Source organism: Bipolaris zeicola (assembly GCF_000523435.1).
Source record: "Bipolaris zeicola 26-R-13 unplaced genomic scaffold scaffold_19, whole genome shotgun sequence".
Taxonomy (NCBI): Eukaryota; Fungi; Ascomycota; class Dothideomycetes; order Pleosporales; family Pleosporaceae; genus Bipolaris; species Bipolaris zeicola.
Window position 1 is genome coordinate 54,339 of NW_006912068.1, and position 15,556 is coordinate 69,894.

At 52.2% G+C, this 15,556-nt stretch overlaps 7 protein-coding genes across 7 annotated transcripts; 3 read left to right on the plus strand and 4 right to left on the minus strand.

Annotated features, from left to right (window-relative positions):
* Positions 1–237: 237 nt before the first annotated feature.
* On the plus strand, positions 238–1,716 carry COCCADRAFT_2055 (uncharacterized protein; the record flags this gene model as incomplete). The annotated part of the gene is made up of 1 exon (XM_007710521.1): positions 238–1,716. The coding sequence occupies one exon, from the start codon at positions 238–240 to the stop codon at positions 1,714–1,716; it is 1,479 nt and encodes a 492-aa protein (XP_007708711.1).
* A 762-nt stretch (positions 1,717–2,478) lies between these two features.
* COCCADRAFT_86978 (uncharacterized protein) lies at positions 2,479–2,661 on the minus strand (the record flags this gene model as incomplete). Its single annotated transcript, XM_007710581.1, has 1 exon — positions 2,479–2,661. A coding segment is annotated over one exon (183 nt), but the record flags the coding sequence as incomplete, so codon positions are not given.
* A 72-nt stretch (positions 2,662–2,733) lies between these two features.
* On the minus strand, positions 2,734–7,800 carry COCCADRAFT_33746 (glycoside hydrolase family 1 protein; the record flags this gene model as incomplete). Its single annotated transcript, XM_007710551.1, has 6 exons — positions 2,734–2,933; positions 2,999–3,488; positions 3,537–3,949; positions 4,001–4,098; positions 4,156–5,080; positions 6,072–7,800. The coding sequence occupies 6 exons, from the start codon at positions 7,798–7,800 to the stop codon at positions 2,734–2,736; spliced, it is 3,855 nt and encodes a 1,284-aa protein (XP_007708741.1).
* Positions 7,801–9,038: 1,238 nt separating this feature from the next.
* On the minus strand, positions 9,039–10,257 carry COCCADRAFT_86925 (uncharacterized protein; the record flags this gene model as incomplete). The annotated part of the gene is made up of 3 exons (XM_007710582.1): positions 9,039–9,217; positions 9,266–10,027; positions 10,167–10,257. 3 exons carry the CDS (start codon positions 10,255–10,257, stop codon positions 9,039–9,041), a joined length of 1,032 nt encoding a protein of 343 aa, XP_007708772.1.
* A 509-nt stretch (positions 10,258–10,766) lies between these two features.
* On the plus strand, positions 10,767–11,927 carry COCCADRAFT_33748 (uncharacterized protein; the record flags this gene model as incomplete). Its single annotated transcript, XM_007710552.1, has 1 exon — positions 10,767–11,927. The coding sequence occupies one exon, from the start codon at positions 10,767–10,769 to the stop codon at positions 11,925–11,927; it is 1,161 nt and encodes a 386-aa protein (XP_007708742.1).
* Positions 11,928–12,600: 673 nt separating this feature from the next.
* COCCADRAFT_33749 (uncharacterized protein) lies at positions 12,601–14,600 on the plus strand (the record flags this gene model as incomplete). The annotated part of the gene is made up of 3 exons (XM_007710553.1): positions 12,601–12,661; positions 12,714–13,975; positions 14,352–14,600. The coding sequence occupies 3 exons, from the start codon at positions 12,601–12,603 to the stop codon at positions 14,598–14,600; spliced, it is 1,572 nt and encodes a 523-aa protein (XP_007708743.1).
* Positions 14,601–14,811: 211 nt separating this feature from the next.
* On the minus strand, positions 14,812–15,422 carry COCCADRAFT_23362 (uncharacterized protein; the record flags this gene model as incomplete). The annotated part of the gene is made up of 3 exons (XM_007710538.1): positions 14,812–14,953; positions 15,004–15,142; positions 15,287–15,422. 3 exons carry the CDS (start codon positions 15,420–15,422, stop codon positions 14,812–14,814), a joined length of 417 nt encoding a protein of 138 aa, XP_007708728.1.
* Positions 15,423–15,556: the final 134 nt, after the last annotated feature.

The following is a 15,556-nucleotide window of genomic DNA, read 5'->3' on the forward strand; positions in this document are numbered from 1 at the left end:
TTTACTGTGGTCTCGTCTGCGAACCTACTGCAAGTAGCGCTAATGGAGTAAGCGTTTGTTATGAAGAGCGGTTGTCCAATGGGATGTGAGCCGTGCCGAATACCCTGCCAAGACTGGCGGTCCATGTCGGCCAACGCATCATCCTTCTCAATCACTGCAGGCCACGTTCAACAACTCGGACGGCACGCAAAGCGGGCCTACAATGCATTGACCTGCAGTTTAGAAACAGAGCCCACCATGTCCGGATCCGCCGCCCTTCCAAACGACCCCCGCATTTCCTTTCAGGCGCCATCGCTGTCGCAAGGCTCCGCCAGCCACTCCAGTTGCGAGCAACATGGCTCAGCTACCACCGAGTCGAATGCAACCCCGCAGCCATTGACGTCTACAACAACCACTAAGCAGTCGGTGCCTCTGGGTGTCTTCTCGACCCTCCTAGGGAACAACTCCACGTCCACACTCAGTGCCCAACCCATCTTGTCGGACGAGGCGGTCCCGGCCATCCTCATCCACGCCCAACCCCCGGACACAGAAGAAGGCCCTTCTGACCTCACCGCGAGCTTGTCATCAGTGCCCAGTGCGACTACCACGCTGACGAACACGTTGCCACCGACTCAGTCTGCCGCCCTTCGCGCCCTCAATGCCCCCGCCTTCCATTCGTCTCCTTCAAAGAGCAAGTCCGCAAAGTCGACATCTAGTCGAACAACTGTCACTAGTCAGCCTGTCGTGGTACGCACGTACTCGGGTTCACGGCATACTTCTCGCGCTGGGTCAGGGTTCAACACCCCGCGCTCTTTTGCAATGAATGGGAATAATCACACTTCAGCCCTGTCAGCTGGTCTGGCAGGTACAAGTGAGCAGTTACCCTCTGCCGATGACTTTTCCTTCTCAGCAATCCTACGTGCCGTCGACCCTGAGATCAGAGATGCGATTGATGCTATTGCTGAGATCTGTGCTAGGAGCAGGATGAGTCTGGCAGATGAGTACGACTCACATCTCCCCCCACAGGGCGAGATCACTGGGACGGGACCAGGTTGGGCTGCTAGCACCGGAGCACTTGTAGGACGTGGCCGGTTGAACCGAATCAGCCAAGGATGGACTGCCGCAGACAATACACTGATGGCTGTGCCTGAAGCCAGTAGCTCTAGCGAAAGATTGGCACAAGAGGGTAAGGCGGAGAGCAACAAGAAACGAAGCCAGTCAGCATATGGCAGCTTGAAGAGTGTCATTAGTGGTGGCAGTGGTAAGAGAAAAGCCATTGATGGCGATACCTTTCGCGAGCAAGAGGCCAGCAGCTCGAAGCAAGATGAAGTGCAGAACCGAGGACCTCCTTGGGCAGTTCACACTTCAACCTCATCTTCCCATCCAGCCATTACTCTCGCTGCTCCTACCGCCTCGAAGCATCTCTCGCTCGACACATCGTCTACTATGCAGGACAAGATCGGTTTCCTCATGCATACATCAGACATTCGGGCTCAAAACGAGACCCTGCAAAGGCCTTCTTCACGCCAACGCAGACAAACAACGCGTAGCCTACCGTCTCCACGAGCCCGTGCAGGTACACTGGGCTCTTTGAAAGCATGGTTGCCATGGCCTCGACCCTCGGATCTCAACCATGATACTCAGCAAGAACTGGCAAGAGCCGAGGACCGACTTCGAAGGATGTTAATGTCGCCACAAAATCTTGGCAAAGGTAAAGCCACTGTCAGTGTTGTTTGATACGTCAAGTCGTCTGGGTGGCCTGCTGTCTAATCAAGTAGCGCTTTTTTTTGTTTAAACAACAAGTAAAATATACCCAGAATATGGAAGTAGCCAGATGAGAGAGACACCAGAAGAGGTGAACCAAGTTGTACACACTGTGGACTCTTCTTTTTGGATACATAGGAAAGGGAGGTACCTGTTATACAAGCGCAACAAGTAACAAAAAAAAGAGAGAGAAGACAAGAACTATACGCAACTCCCTGGAGGAGCACAACCTTTATGACTTACGCCCCCCACCCATTTAACGAATATTACGACTGACGAACCCCATATCGAGCGAGGTTTCGGAACCCCTCCATGACGTTTTTTCCTTTTGTTCTGGGTTTTGGCATAACTATGTCTTTTACAAGTAAAGAATACAAAGAATGTTTACTGTACCTTTCTTAGAATTGACTTGCTTTGATCATGTGCTTCCTTGTTGCGAGTGGGAACCAGAGTAACAATTCAAAGTTCTAATGTGGCAGAGAGCAAAGAAATCCCCAAGTCGATATCGATTCACGAGTACCGCGCGGTTCATCTCACCCGGTAACATTACTCGAAATTTGCACCTAGCAAGAGAGTGTAGATCAAATGTATTCTCCCAAGAAATGATAGCTTGGTACGAAAAAAAAACACTCCAGAATGATAAAATCCGAAAAACCAGGACAGACAATGCATCCAATCATGCAATTCCTAGCCCCCTTCTTCCCCCCCAAAAAAAAGAATACAGAAGAAACAGTGTCAGATGGAAAAAAAAAATGTTAATAAGCCAATTGCCATTCTGACGCCAAAATAATGCAACAAAGCTCTTTCTTCTCTCTCCCTCCCCCAGAAAAGAGCCAGACAGAGCAGAAGAAGAAAGCCGCCTAAGCCTATATCCCAATCCCGATCATCCCATTCATCACCGTCATCATAGCTAACTCCCTCCTCCCTGCTGAATTCTACATTCACACATAAAAACGCCACAAGACAACGACAACATTTCTTCTCAGGAATCTACCGTTCATAGCCAGAATGATCCGTCGGTATCGGCAACGCAGACGCTGGTTTCCAAATCTTGACACGCATGTCGTCGCCTGCCGAGGCAAAGGTAGTGGGATCTTTGGGGTGCCAGGCTACGCTGTTGACGCAGCCGGGGTGGGCATCGAGGGCTTCGATGAGGAGACCGTTAGAGCGCCAGATATATATTCTCGAGTCTGAGCACATAATACTGTTAGCAAGTTGTTCGTTAGGGCAGAAAGTTAGGATTGATAAAACTTACCCTCGCTGCCGCTAACGACAAAGTTCTCATCAGCACCGCCAAAGGCAGATCTGATGATGAATTGTTTCTGAACGTGCGCCTCAAACCGTTGAATGACGTCGCCGGTGTCGATTTCCATAAGCTTGATTTGATCGGGACTCATGCTGACAAGCATGTGGCGCGAGTCCTGACTGATCATCACACTGGTTAGTTTGACGTCGTCGAGCTGGAACTCTGCAATCTTCTCGTAGCTGACAAAGTCAAAGACTACTATTGAGCTCTCGGTGATGATGACAAGGCGCTCGCCGTTTGGTGATACCGCAATGTCGTTTGCGCGGAGTCTTGCGCCGTCGTCGCAAAAGTTGTGCTTGAGGTCGCCGTTGAGATCCCAGATTCCACAGCCCATGCGGTCGTCTTGCGATCCGATGATTACGCGCGTGCCGGAGGGATCCCAAGCTGCTGTTGTGCATGGATAGGTAAAGTCGCTAATGCATTGTATGCATGCACCCGACTAGGTAGGTTAGTTTATGCCAACTACAAAGGTGCATGAATATCGTACCTTGACGTCCCATATCCTCGCAGAGTTTTCTGGTTGAGAGCAGCATGTTACAATCTTGGTATCATCAGGGCTCCACGCGAGATGAGTGACACCTGATTCTCGGTGTTCGTCTAATTGATGTAGCACCCTATATGTGCTCGTCTCGTAGATGATGATTGTGCAATCCTTGCTTGTCGACGCCAGCTTGGTGCCATCGTTCGAGTATTGCAAAAACCAAACCTCGTCCTTGTGATGTCTTAGATCAAGCACGGCCTTTGTGGGGAAATCGTCTCTCTCGCAATTGTGATTCAGGTAGAGCGAGGGTGATGCAGCTGTGTTATGATATAAACAATTTGCGATCCAGCTGTCTTTTACCTCGTCTAATAATACGGCTAACCTGTGTTCTGGAATCATGACGCTGGGTGAGATTGACCCTGTAAAGTGTGAGTAGACAGTCTTGGCACTAATATGCAATCACCACTTACTCGACAGATCTGAAAGAAGATGCATTCGCGACTCGCCGCGAGCACCATCCCACTGAGCTTGGTGTCTCAAATCTTCAGCAGACTGGCACATCATAAAACTAGCAGCTGTCAGCACAAATGCAAATGCGGAAACAGGGGCGGAATTGAAGACTGACGCTGAAAGAGCGTGTAACCTGCCCACATCTTGGTGAAGTGGCGTCAACTCTTGTCGGAGTACTTGAAGCGCTTTTGAAAGGTCTCTTCGCTCCAGCAATTCCAGATACTTTTGCTGCTTCAGCCAAAACAACATAACCTCCCGATTCGCACCCTCAGCAAGCGTCAGACCCGCAGATTGCCGCGAGCCCGTCTTCGACCTCGACTTTTCCCACGGCTTTCCATACGAAGCATCCAAACCAACGCCGCCTCCATTACCATTTCCATTTGAGCCAAACAATAACTCTTCCGCCTCTTCCCAATCGCCGTTCAAGACCGAGCTCCGGAATGCTGCAACCGTGGGGCCTTCGAGCTGAAAGCCGCTCTCTTTACATAATGCGCTTGCTGCACTGTGATATCCCAAATCGGTCAGACTTTGTATGAGTATCCGCGTTACTTCTTCCCTATCATGGCCGAAAAAGGTCGCGGGAACCGACGATCCTCCGTTCGCTACCGGACCTCCATTCGCGTAGGAGCCGTTGCTCTCAGTCCGATTATGGGAGCTGCCATTCGCATGCTTGCCCAGCGGCGACCTGGGTGCCGATGATTGTGACGAACCGTTGGTAAAGTTTCGCGAGGGCGATTGTGATGTCTTTGCGTCGTCGTTGTCAAGGCGCATGGTCCCGTCGAGTCTGCGCCTGCGCTTCGAGGTGTGGCGGGTTAGCCTGCCTCGGTCGGTGCGCGAAAGAGGGTCTTGGTCGCCGTGGTCGTTGTGATCGTCACTGTCGGAGAAGCTGTACCTGCGCTTTCCGGCTGGAGTGCGTTGAGACGGAAGGATGTTGGTGGTGGGACCGGGGAGAGTGGAGGGGGCAGAGATGACTGGGGAAGTAGAAGAAGCGGGGGAGGGCGGAGTGGATGGGCGGTCGGCGGCGATTGGGGAGGGAAGGTCTGGGGAGGTTTCGTCTGCCAGGACGAAGACTGGGCTTGGTTTACCCGCAGATGGCGCGGAGATGGATTCGTGGCAGCCTGTTGCCAGAAGGGGGCTTTGTAATCTGTGGCTATGTAGAGATCATGAATAGAAGGCTCCAAAGTATGGACGGGCAGTGCGCGCAGTGTGTATACTGGCGTGGGCGTGTGACAGAAGAGGGGGGCAAGAGAGAGAGCGATCGGGGTTGCGGAATGAGCTGGGAGGGATGAAGTAGCAGGCGATGTCACGAGCCAAGAGAGATGGATGATGCTGCCGCCAGGGCCTGACTGTTGTTCGTCGATACCAGGCTGAATGAAGCTGTGCTGGAGTATGACACGTCGATATACGGTCGTGAAGAGGATCGTGGCCGCGGTGTGGAATTGTTTTGGTGTTTGGAGAAGCAGGTGGCTGACGTTACGCAGCTGCTGGCTACCTGGGGGTGCAGCGAGCGGTTGCGTCAAGCGTCATGCGCCAAGTGGCAGTCACGACGTGTAAACGGGATGAGCCGACAGAAATTAAGGGCCAAACAGTAAGCGGGCCAGAGTGTCCGGCAATATCAAGTGTACTTATGGATTCAAGTGGAAAAGTACGCGGGCAACTAACAAGGTGCAAGGGCCCTGGACGATATGGGGTGGGTTAGCAGCAGGTCCCTGATGGAGCACCGATAAGAAAGCAGGCTAAGTAAGCACCCGCGTCGTCGAGTATCTTTTAGTACACAACCTCACGCCCAACACCACGTCACATGAGGCCTCATTCGCCGGGACCCACCGAGCAAACCATCACATGCCATGAACCGCTAGACCGCATAATCCAAACTAGTTTCACCCTTTTACTCTGAAAGAAGAATTGCATTACACTACTATTGAACTAGGCGTAGCATTCTACTACTCTACCCCTAGCCCCCTCACATTCTCATCGTCGCATTCCCCTGCGCCCCATGCTCCTCGAACCAATTCAAAAACTGAAACATACTCGCCTTGGGATACCGCTCCAAACTCTCATAATCCACATACTGCAGTCCAAACCTGACCGAGGTGCCCAGCAGCCACTCAAAATTATCGTATATCGACCATCCCCACGCGCCTGTCACATTAACACCATCCACATGGATGGAAAGCAAGATATTGTCTAGGTACTGTTGGTAGTAGTCTGCGCGCTTAAGATCCCACAGTGCGGCATTGATGTTGCTCCATTGCGCTTCAAAGGGCTCTGCGAAGCCGAATTCGCTGACAACAATGTCGGGGATGGAGGGGAAGAGGACTTGAGTGATGTGCTTGAGGTAGCGGCGTACGCCTGCGGGTGCAGAGTAGAACCACGACATGGCTGGGTCGGCTGCAGGTCCAATAGGGAAGCCATTGGGAGCTATGCTTGCAGAGCCAGCACAGTCAGGGAACGAAGGGTGAGAGCGGTTGCTAGTGCAGGCCTCGAGGCCGCCGTTGACTTCAAAAGCTACAAACGACGAGTAAGGGTCGATGGCGTAAAAGTCACATGAGCCCTTGATTAGGTCTTTTTCTTCTTGCGTGAACTCAGGCAAGAGGTCGCCAAGGGTGTCTTTGAGGGATTGCGGGTAGTCGCCGTCAGTCCAGCAACCCCCAAACCAGCCAATGCTAAAGTCAAAGTTGCGTTGCCGGGCCACTTCGTCTTCGGGCTTTGTGCTATTGGCCTCGTAGTAGTTGCCGCTGTTCTTTAACGTGATGCGGCCACGGCCCTTGAATTCCTCGTGGTACCATTTTGCGACCTTGGCGTGGGCAAGCAGCGTGTAGTGGCCACACAAGAAACGGGCCTCGATACCAGGCCCGACGCCATTGGGTGCCGGATAGTATTCCCCGGCTGGATAAGATGCATATTGCCAGTTGCAGTACTGGGGCTCGTTGATAGTGAACCACTCGTCGACGAACTCATCGTAGCGAGTAATGACAAACTTGGCGTAGTTGAAAAAGTCATCTACAACGCGGCGGTCCGTCCATCCGCCGTACTCGTTGAAGATTGCAAGTGGAGTATCCCAGTGGAAGAGTGTCACCGAAGGGTGAAGCCCATTGGCATGCATAGTCGCAATCACATCATCATAATGTGCAACTGCTTCCTCGTTGACAGGCCCATTGCCAAAGGGAAAGAATCTCGGCCACGAGAAACTCGGACTAAACGCCTTGATACCCAACTTTGCAAGTCGAGCAAAGTCCTGCTTGTACAGATAGTAATGCTGAGCAACAACATCACCCGTCGTATTGTCCGCCACAAAGTTTGGCACGCGATGTGAGAGTAGATCCCAGATACTTGGCCCTTTGCCCTCGTCCTTGGCCGCTCCTTCAATCTGATACGCCGAAGAACTCAATCCCCAGACAAAGTTGGCGGGCAACTTCAGACCCTGAGTCTCGGGGTACCCAGTACCGACCAGGGCATGGTAGTAACGCGGGTCTGGCTGTGGATACACAGAAGGCTCGGGCGTCGGTTCAACAGTCGTTGTAACCGTACCCGTGACAACAGGTCCTACTTGATCCCAGAGCGCCGCAAGTGCATTGTGCGAGTAGTCGGTTCGGGTAAAAGGCGTAGGTTGAGCAGAAGCGTTGTAGCTAGAAGTGCTATAACCCGTCGGCTGAGCAAACGAAAGCGAAGAAGACCCATTGGCAGCAACAGCAGCTGCAGCAACAGCAATTGGCCGAGCCAAAAGCATCAACCCAGCAAGATGCACCAACCGATCCATCTTGCCAGAGAAAAACCTCTCAAACAGCAAGATGAAGAAGAGGGAGGGGAGGGGGACTCAGAAACAAACAACAAGACAGGATGGGGAGGCCCTAGTACTTGTACTACAAAAGTAACCTCCCCCGAACTACCCCAACTCCTCATTGTAACCAGCATTTCCGGAGCCCCGCGCCGAATCCTTTCATTCCTTCCTGCATCTTCTCCTCATTGATTCCTGCACCTCACCCCAGTGCGTCTGGGGGGGGGGGGGAGGGCAGGGGGGAAAGAGGAGAGAAGAGGAGGGAAGCTCGGCATGCATAGGAATCCCCCCAACCGCTCCAAGAAAAAAACATTCTTGGTACAATGTACTGTACAAGTCCTAGGCGTTGCCAACAAAAAAACCAACCCCATTGCCCCAATAAGGCACGCAGCCAAGATCCCCCTTCCAAGCCTTGTTGCCGCGGAATACAAAGAAGGTTCGCTGGGGAGGGGAGCAATTGTGGAGTTAGGCAATACACACACACGGGAGAAGGGATGTAGTAGACGTCATGGTTGGAAACTACGTAGGAGGGTTGGCGGAAGAACCGGGGTGAGGTTCCGTTGGCCTGCAGCGGAATGCAGGCATTGCGGAGAGCAGGCTGCGAGTTATTATTGGTGGATACTTACTTACTTACTGTACGTAGCTAAAAGCTTCTCCAACAAGCGAGCAAAACCGCTTCTTTCTGCACAAGAACGCAGCAGCGCGACTTTTCGACTTGGAAAAGATGACGGGTCCAAGACGATGCCGTGCCGGAAAACTTGTGGGGAAAAAGAGGCACGGCATATTGAGCAGGTGTGTCGTTTGCACGTCTAGTCGGTCCGCACGTCCGAAATGATGTTCGGAGTGTGTCGGTGAGTTTTGATAAAAATGCACGACAAGAGTTACAAGAAGTTGCCTAGACGGGATTACATAGCAATTCTCTGATTAGTATCATTCGTATACCCGCAAGGGTGAAAGACAACAGGCAAATGTAGGTCAGACATGGAACCAAGATCCGCCGAGGTACATGGATTGTATGGTATTATGCATATGCAGTAGCACCGGATATTCTATTCGAGTAACTAGGTCCGATTTCTAAACTTTGAATCCAATTTTGGGCGCATCTGGTCGATGGCTCGATATAGTCGTAAAATGCCATTAAGATGGTGCAAGACTCGTTGGGTATATGTCGAGCATCTCGGTAACAGGCAGTCATTAGAGCAGTCATTAAGAGAAAGACTTTAGGCCTTGCGCTGCTTCTTTGCAGGTGGCTCTTGGGCGGACTTCCGTCCCTTTCCTACGAGGGCACGAATGTCAACGGGCTCGTCATCGTCGTCATCATCATCGTCATCATCGTCGCTGTCCATGGCATCGATGTCGGATAGCTCCTCATCATCTTCTTCCTCTTCAAAAGTAGCCTCTGCGACCTGTTAGCATCCAAATCGACATGTGTGAACATGCAACGTACTGTAGTATCTGATGGCATTGGGCCAGATGTCTTCAGCAATGATAGTAGCAACCTCATCACCACCGGGGAAAACCTCAATCTCTTGGTAGTCGAGTGGGTCTTCATCGTCCTCATCCTCGTCGTCGTCGATCCTCTCCCCTCGCCTGACCTTCTCAAACCTCTCTCTCTCTTCCTTTGCAGCTTGTGCTGACTCTTCCGCGCTAACCCATCGGTAGCCGGCAACGAAGGAGAAGAGACCGAAGAAGCTGATTGAAGCATCCGTGGCGGTCTCGATCATCTGAGCAAGCTTCTTGTACTCGGCCGACTTGACCTCCTCTTTCCTTGCTGCTCCGTTGGTAGTATCAGCTGCCAACTTAGCTCTCAACTGGCCAAGCTTGTACGCAGCATCAGTCAGACCGTCGGTAAGGTCCTTGCCCTTCTTCCAGTTGATCTTGACGGGCTCAGAAACCAGACCCTGCCAGTCCCTGGACTTGCGGAACCAAAACTTCTTCTCAAGAACTTTGTCTTCGAAGTATTCGTTTTCCGTGAAGCCAAGCCTGAGCAAGAAGCTGCGGGGTGAGCCATTAGGGTCATCCAGCTCGAAGCGAGAAACTTCAACCGTAGACAAGCACTCTGCGATGAGCTTGGAGTCGGTGGGTTGGATGAAGCTGTCAATCTCGGGAGGCGCTTGCTCGAAGACTAGGGCCCAGAAGTGAGGGATCTTCTCAACAAGCTCGGCGCGCTTCTTGAACAGCGGGGTCTGGATTGCCTCAGCTTTGCGAACTACATGTATGTCAGCATTGCGCCCGTCGCATTGGCAGAAGAAGAAGGAACGAGGTATCGCAAAGAGCGCTATTCTTGAGGAGTTTTTTTCATGCAACTATGCGATCCCTCTCTTCACGTAGGAGGCAGTGCGACTTACTGATTTCTTCCTCAGCATCCTCAAATTCGTGCTCAAGAGCCGCAAGCTCTTCGAAGCGAGCAGAAACTTCTTCGTGCGTATGGTCCTCCATTTTGATATACTCAAAAAAAATACTAGGTTCAGTATCGCAAGTGTAGAATACTGAATGTGAGTTGTGGTTGAGGTTGGATCGTTTAATCTGGAGCATTTCTCACAAAATTTCACAAATTGCTGCAGGGATCTGGAGCTACTTGGACAGGCCCCACATAAAGCGGAGCCATTCCGCCCCGCGTTTTTACGCACACTTACGCCATACCTTTTGCTTGGCAAACTCTCCAGGTAAAGGTATTGTGAAGTTTGAGGCATGTATTTTCTTATGGTAAGACTAGTTGTACAAATACAAGTGAGAGTTCAAGTATGAAATTTACCATGGATTGGTCGTACAGCCAAGAGTGATGGCCATAGTTGGTGACGTATGACTCCTACTTCTCTATATCGCATCTCATTTCGCCTGTGGCAGTATACTTTCTACACACTCACCATAAACATAATCCATCACGCATATCATACAACGCATTTCTACCCACCTTAGAACCCTGTCTCTCCTGTCGCCCTCTCACTATGGGAGGCCTAGCATTCGCAGATACTGTAGCGGAGTCTGGGCAACCAATTATTGTCCCCCGACTACCTCCAGAAGAGTACAAGAAGCTTTCCGCACGTTATCAGCGCGCCCTAGAGACGATATTCGAGAAAGTTGTTATTCCACGCGAAGCACCGGGCAAAGTAGACTACGGCGATATTGATTACTTGGTCGACGGACTCCGATCTCCACACACAGAGAGTAATGTCTGGGACCTGATACGCGATCTTTTCAAGGCTGACGCCCATATACTGCGCGGCGGATCAGCTTCATACGCGGTGCAGCATCCCACAACCATAGGGCTGTATGTCCAAGTAGATGTCGAGTTATGCGTGGGGCATGGAACTTCCAACAGTATTGAGCTCTTTGAATGGACGCGTTTCGTAAAGAGCGATTCTGATTTGCTGCAAATCATTGGGGTGTCGCATCGACCTTTGGGCATTGTCTGCAACGACCAAGGCTTGCATGTGCGAGTACAAGAGATAGAGCCTTACAACAAGAAAAAGGCCTTGCTATTCTTGACACGATCTCCGGAAGAGGCCCTAGAATTCTATGGTCTTGATGTTACCAAGTATCGGGCTGGGTTCACGGACGAGGAGGATCTCTTTGACTGGGCATGTAGCGGGAGGTTCTTCGCTCGTGAGATTTTTCAAAGTCGCACTGAGAAACACAATGATCGAGCACGCCAAACGAAGAGGCCCATGTACCGGCGGTTTGTTGAAGAGTATATGCCCTCACATCCGGACAAGGGCGCTTGCAAGGCTTGGACACGGGATGAGGTGCTTCACGAAGCCATCCGTGTCTTCGGAAAGCAAGCGGGGTATGATGCCATGATGGAAGAGCATAATCTCAAGACGGCAGAAGAGGAGCTCTGGAAGGAGATCAGGGAAGCGGTGCCTGTACAGAGCAACTCTCTTGCTCTTATCCTCCGAGGCTTAAGACGCTGGGTGGCTTTTGAAAACGGACATCCCTTCATCACGACGGAGCCGAATCTCGCGGAACCTCTGGTCTGGTCCAAGTTTGTGTCACCCGACACGAGAGATGTCGTGCTAGCATGGGTGAAGGACAATTATGGCCAAGTCAAATCCCTGGAGAAGGCGCGTGCAAGTGCATCCAAGGAGGCCGCAAAGAATATCCAGTAGTGGATAGCGCCTCTGTAGGCGAGGAGGATGGTAGTGTCCGCTGGGGTCCGTATAATCAATCGCAGTCGCGCACGTTTCTCGCTGCAAGCCTGCGAATTTTGCCGACCTGGTTTTTGTGACGTAAAGGCATATCTGCTAAGCCGATGCTTCCCACGCGATGCGGGCCTGGTTGATAGAGTGGTGGTCCGACGTGGTTCGGAATGCAAATTTTCAATTTCGAAGGGGTAATGGAAAGCAGTTTTGAAGGGGTAATGGAGTCGATTTCGAAGGGGTAATGCAAGCGCCTAACTGTGGGTCGCGGGCGTGGAGTGGGTTTGGTGATCGGTCCGACCAGCAAGGCATGGGGGCTAGATCACAAATATTTTTTTGCCTTTTTGGAAAACCATGTCGTCGACGAGCATTGCCTGCGCTAAGATAACCTGCTATCATGCCAAGACATGACCATGTAATGTTTGCTATCTTGTTCAATCATGTGCGGTACCGGATCCTGCCGAAATTTTATACCATCCTGTCGCGCCAATTGAATTTTGATCATCAGACAAAGGCCATTGTGTTATCGTTTCCCCATATTGCACGCTTCGTGACACATCCGTAGCGTTCCTATCTGCGTCGTCGGCGCACTACTGGGAGAAGGGAAAAAAAGCTCGCCACAGGCCCAGCCACGATGAACGAAATGGACGGCTCGCCTCCAGAGCCCCAACTTCCAGAATCACACGTATTGATTATTATTACAGGTACACGGCATTGCCACTTAACTTGGCCTTCATTTAACATTAACTTGGACAGGCGGTACAATATGCATGCGAAAGTCTGCAGACGGACTGGTCCCTGCCCGAGGGTTTCTAAAAGCTGGACTTGCACCTCGGCCTGTTTTCAATGATGGATCCTACCCAGAGCCTCTCGAAATTGTCGTCGACGACAAGGGTACGCGAAAGGCCGTGCAGAGCTTGAGGACTCCAGTCAGCACGTATGAACGCCGGGTTCGATACTGTGTACTGGAGTTTGAAAAACTGCTTGATAGCAGCTCCATTGACTCGACCGGCTGGGACCAGATTGCGCGTACAGTGCAAAGGAACTACCAACTATTCGATGGCTTCGTCATCTTACATGGGACCGACTCACTGGCCTACACGTCGTCTGCGCTCAGTTTCATGTTCCACAATTTGGGGAAGCCCGTAGTCCTGACTGGGTCCCAAGCACCCATGATGAACCTGCAAACGGACGCCCAGGACAACCTGCTCAACTCGCTCATCATTGCTGGACACTTTATGATTCCCGAAGTGTGTCTCTTCTTCAACTTCAAGTTGTTCCGAGGCAACCGTGCGACCAAGATATCTGCAGAGGACTTTGATGCATTCGGCAGTCCCAACCTGCCACCGCTGGCCACCATTTCCTCGACCAGGACCAATGTACTGTGGCATCGTGTTCATCGCTCCACCGACCTCAGCCCGTTTACCATCCAGACGAACCTGGACACGGCACACGTAGCCTGCCTACGTGTTTTCCCGGGAATTACGCCTGCAATGGTGGATGCAGTCTTGCATCTGGAAGGGCTCAAGGGGCTTGTATTGGAGACGTTTGGAGCAGGAAACACACCTGGTGGGCCGGACAGCGCAATGACGCGGTGCCTGGCCGACGCAGTTAAGAGGGGAATTGTGATTGTCAATGTAACACAGTGTCTGAGCGGCAGCGTTAGCGCGCTGTATGCTCCTGGAGCCTTTCTTGGGCGAGCGGGAGTGGTATTTGGGCAGGATCTGACGTCAGAAGCAGCCCTTACCAAGCTGGCATACCTCCTGTCGCTGCCGGGAGCGACACCCGACGAGGTTGCAAAGCGCATGTCTGTTTCATTGCGTGGCGAGCTTACCGAGACAACACGAACTCATTTCGAGCATCCGTCGAGGAGCGGCGTACTTACCCCTGAGCTCTCCAGTCTCACGGCGCTCGGGTACGCGATCCAAAAGGGCGACTTGCAGGCGACAAGAGATATTATTCGAGGTGAACCTCGCTGGCTGCTCAACGATGCCGACTATCAGATGAATAGCCCAGTGGTAAGTGCATTTCTGTCCAGTCAGCATTCATGTACCTATCTCCCCCCTCTGTCACGGTGTTGCAGCACGTTGCAACCGGCATGGCTCGAGTTAGATTGTGCCTGCACTGGGCAAGAGCCGGTATCGGAAAGAAGATGTGCAATGGCGGCAGCACAGGCAGCAGCGTCCTGAAGAGGGGCGACGCGTCTGTACATGGCGAGTGTCATAGATAAAGGCACAGGAGGCCGTCGGCACAGGAGACAACAAGGCATGATGCACATGGGCTTATCGCTCAGCTGGATTCCGGGCTGCATGCGGCGTAGCAAACGTGTGTGGAAGAATAATGTTCCATACAATGACGCGCAATATTGCGATATGGTGCTGACTATGAACGCAGCACCTGGCGGCAACCAGCCCCAACGTAGAGATTCTGCGAGATTTTCTGGCACAGGGGGCCTCTGTGCATCTTCGAAACCGATCAGGCAATACCCCGCTCTTCCTGGCAGCGGCGGCAGGCCTGGCAGACCACGTTCAGACACTGATCGATGCGGGAGCCCATCTTCACAGCGACGAAGTGAGCGCGGCCAAGCTGTACGCATCGGAGGGCGACGGCAACGCTGAGATTTGGAGCCGCGTGATTGGATGAGGGGTACATGCAACTCACATGGACGAGCACTGGGGGGGCCACAGTTGATTGTGGCTGCTTGCTGGCTGCTGCGGGCCCAGCGAAGGAATTGTTTATTTGATGGCACGTCGTCGGCAGGGTCTGGTGACGCCTAGGGGTGAGGCCGATGCACGTCTGCAACATGGAGAGCGGGTGAGTTGGTTGGACATGGTGGACAATAGGCCGGATGCTACTATGGGCGGGCGCATCCTTTTCGGGGAGGTGAGCAGTGGCAGCGAGTGGGTGGTGATGGTGATGATGATGATGATGATGATGATGATGATGATGATGATGATGATGGATGCGCGCAACAAACGGCGACCAAGGCGTGCTTGCTTAGTTACTTAGTTAGGAGCCATGATGGTCGTGGCGTGGCGAGACTCACGGGCAAGAGGGCGGCGCACTACTCAACGATAATAGACAGGCGGCGCTGGATGTGGGGAAGCCGACTGCAACGAATTTCCGCTTTGGAGATGCGAGGGGCCCTAGCAGGCCAGGGCCGCTAAAGAGGGAGACATCGGGAGCTTGTTTCAGTTAGTAAAAGAAATCTCTGTGCCAAGACCTGACACCGTGATGTCTGGCTGACTGTCCGTCCCTTGCACACGCTCACTCGGACTAATCCCGCCCCCTGGGAGCACGTCTTTACTGTATTCTTATTACTCACTCACCACCCACCACCGCACAAGCCACTACTGCGGGCGGCAGACGCCTCCGAGCAAAGCATCGTCGACGGACATATCTATACATTTCCTGGGTGCACCGGCATGCCCCTTGTTCATGCCGCCTCTTGACTCGCAAGTCCATGTGTACCGTCTATGCAGTTGTCGTATAGTCCTATGTACGATTCCCATGTAGTAGTCGATTTATCCCCCGCATCGATTCGCAGACTGGGTTGCAATCCCTTTGGATATAGTATGTACTATGTAGGTACATTATTT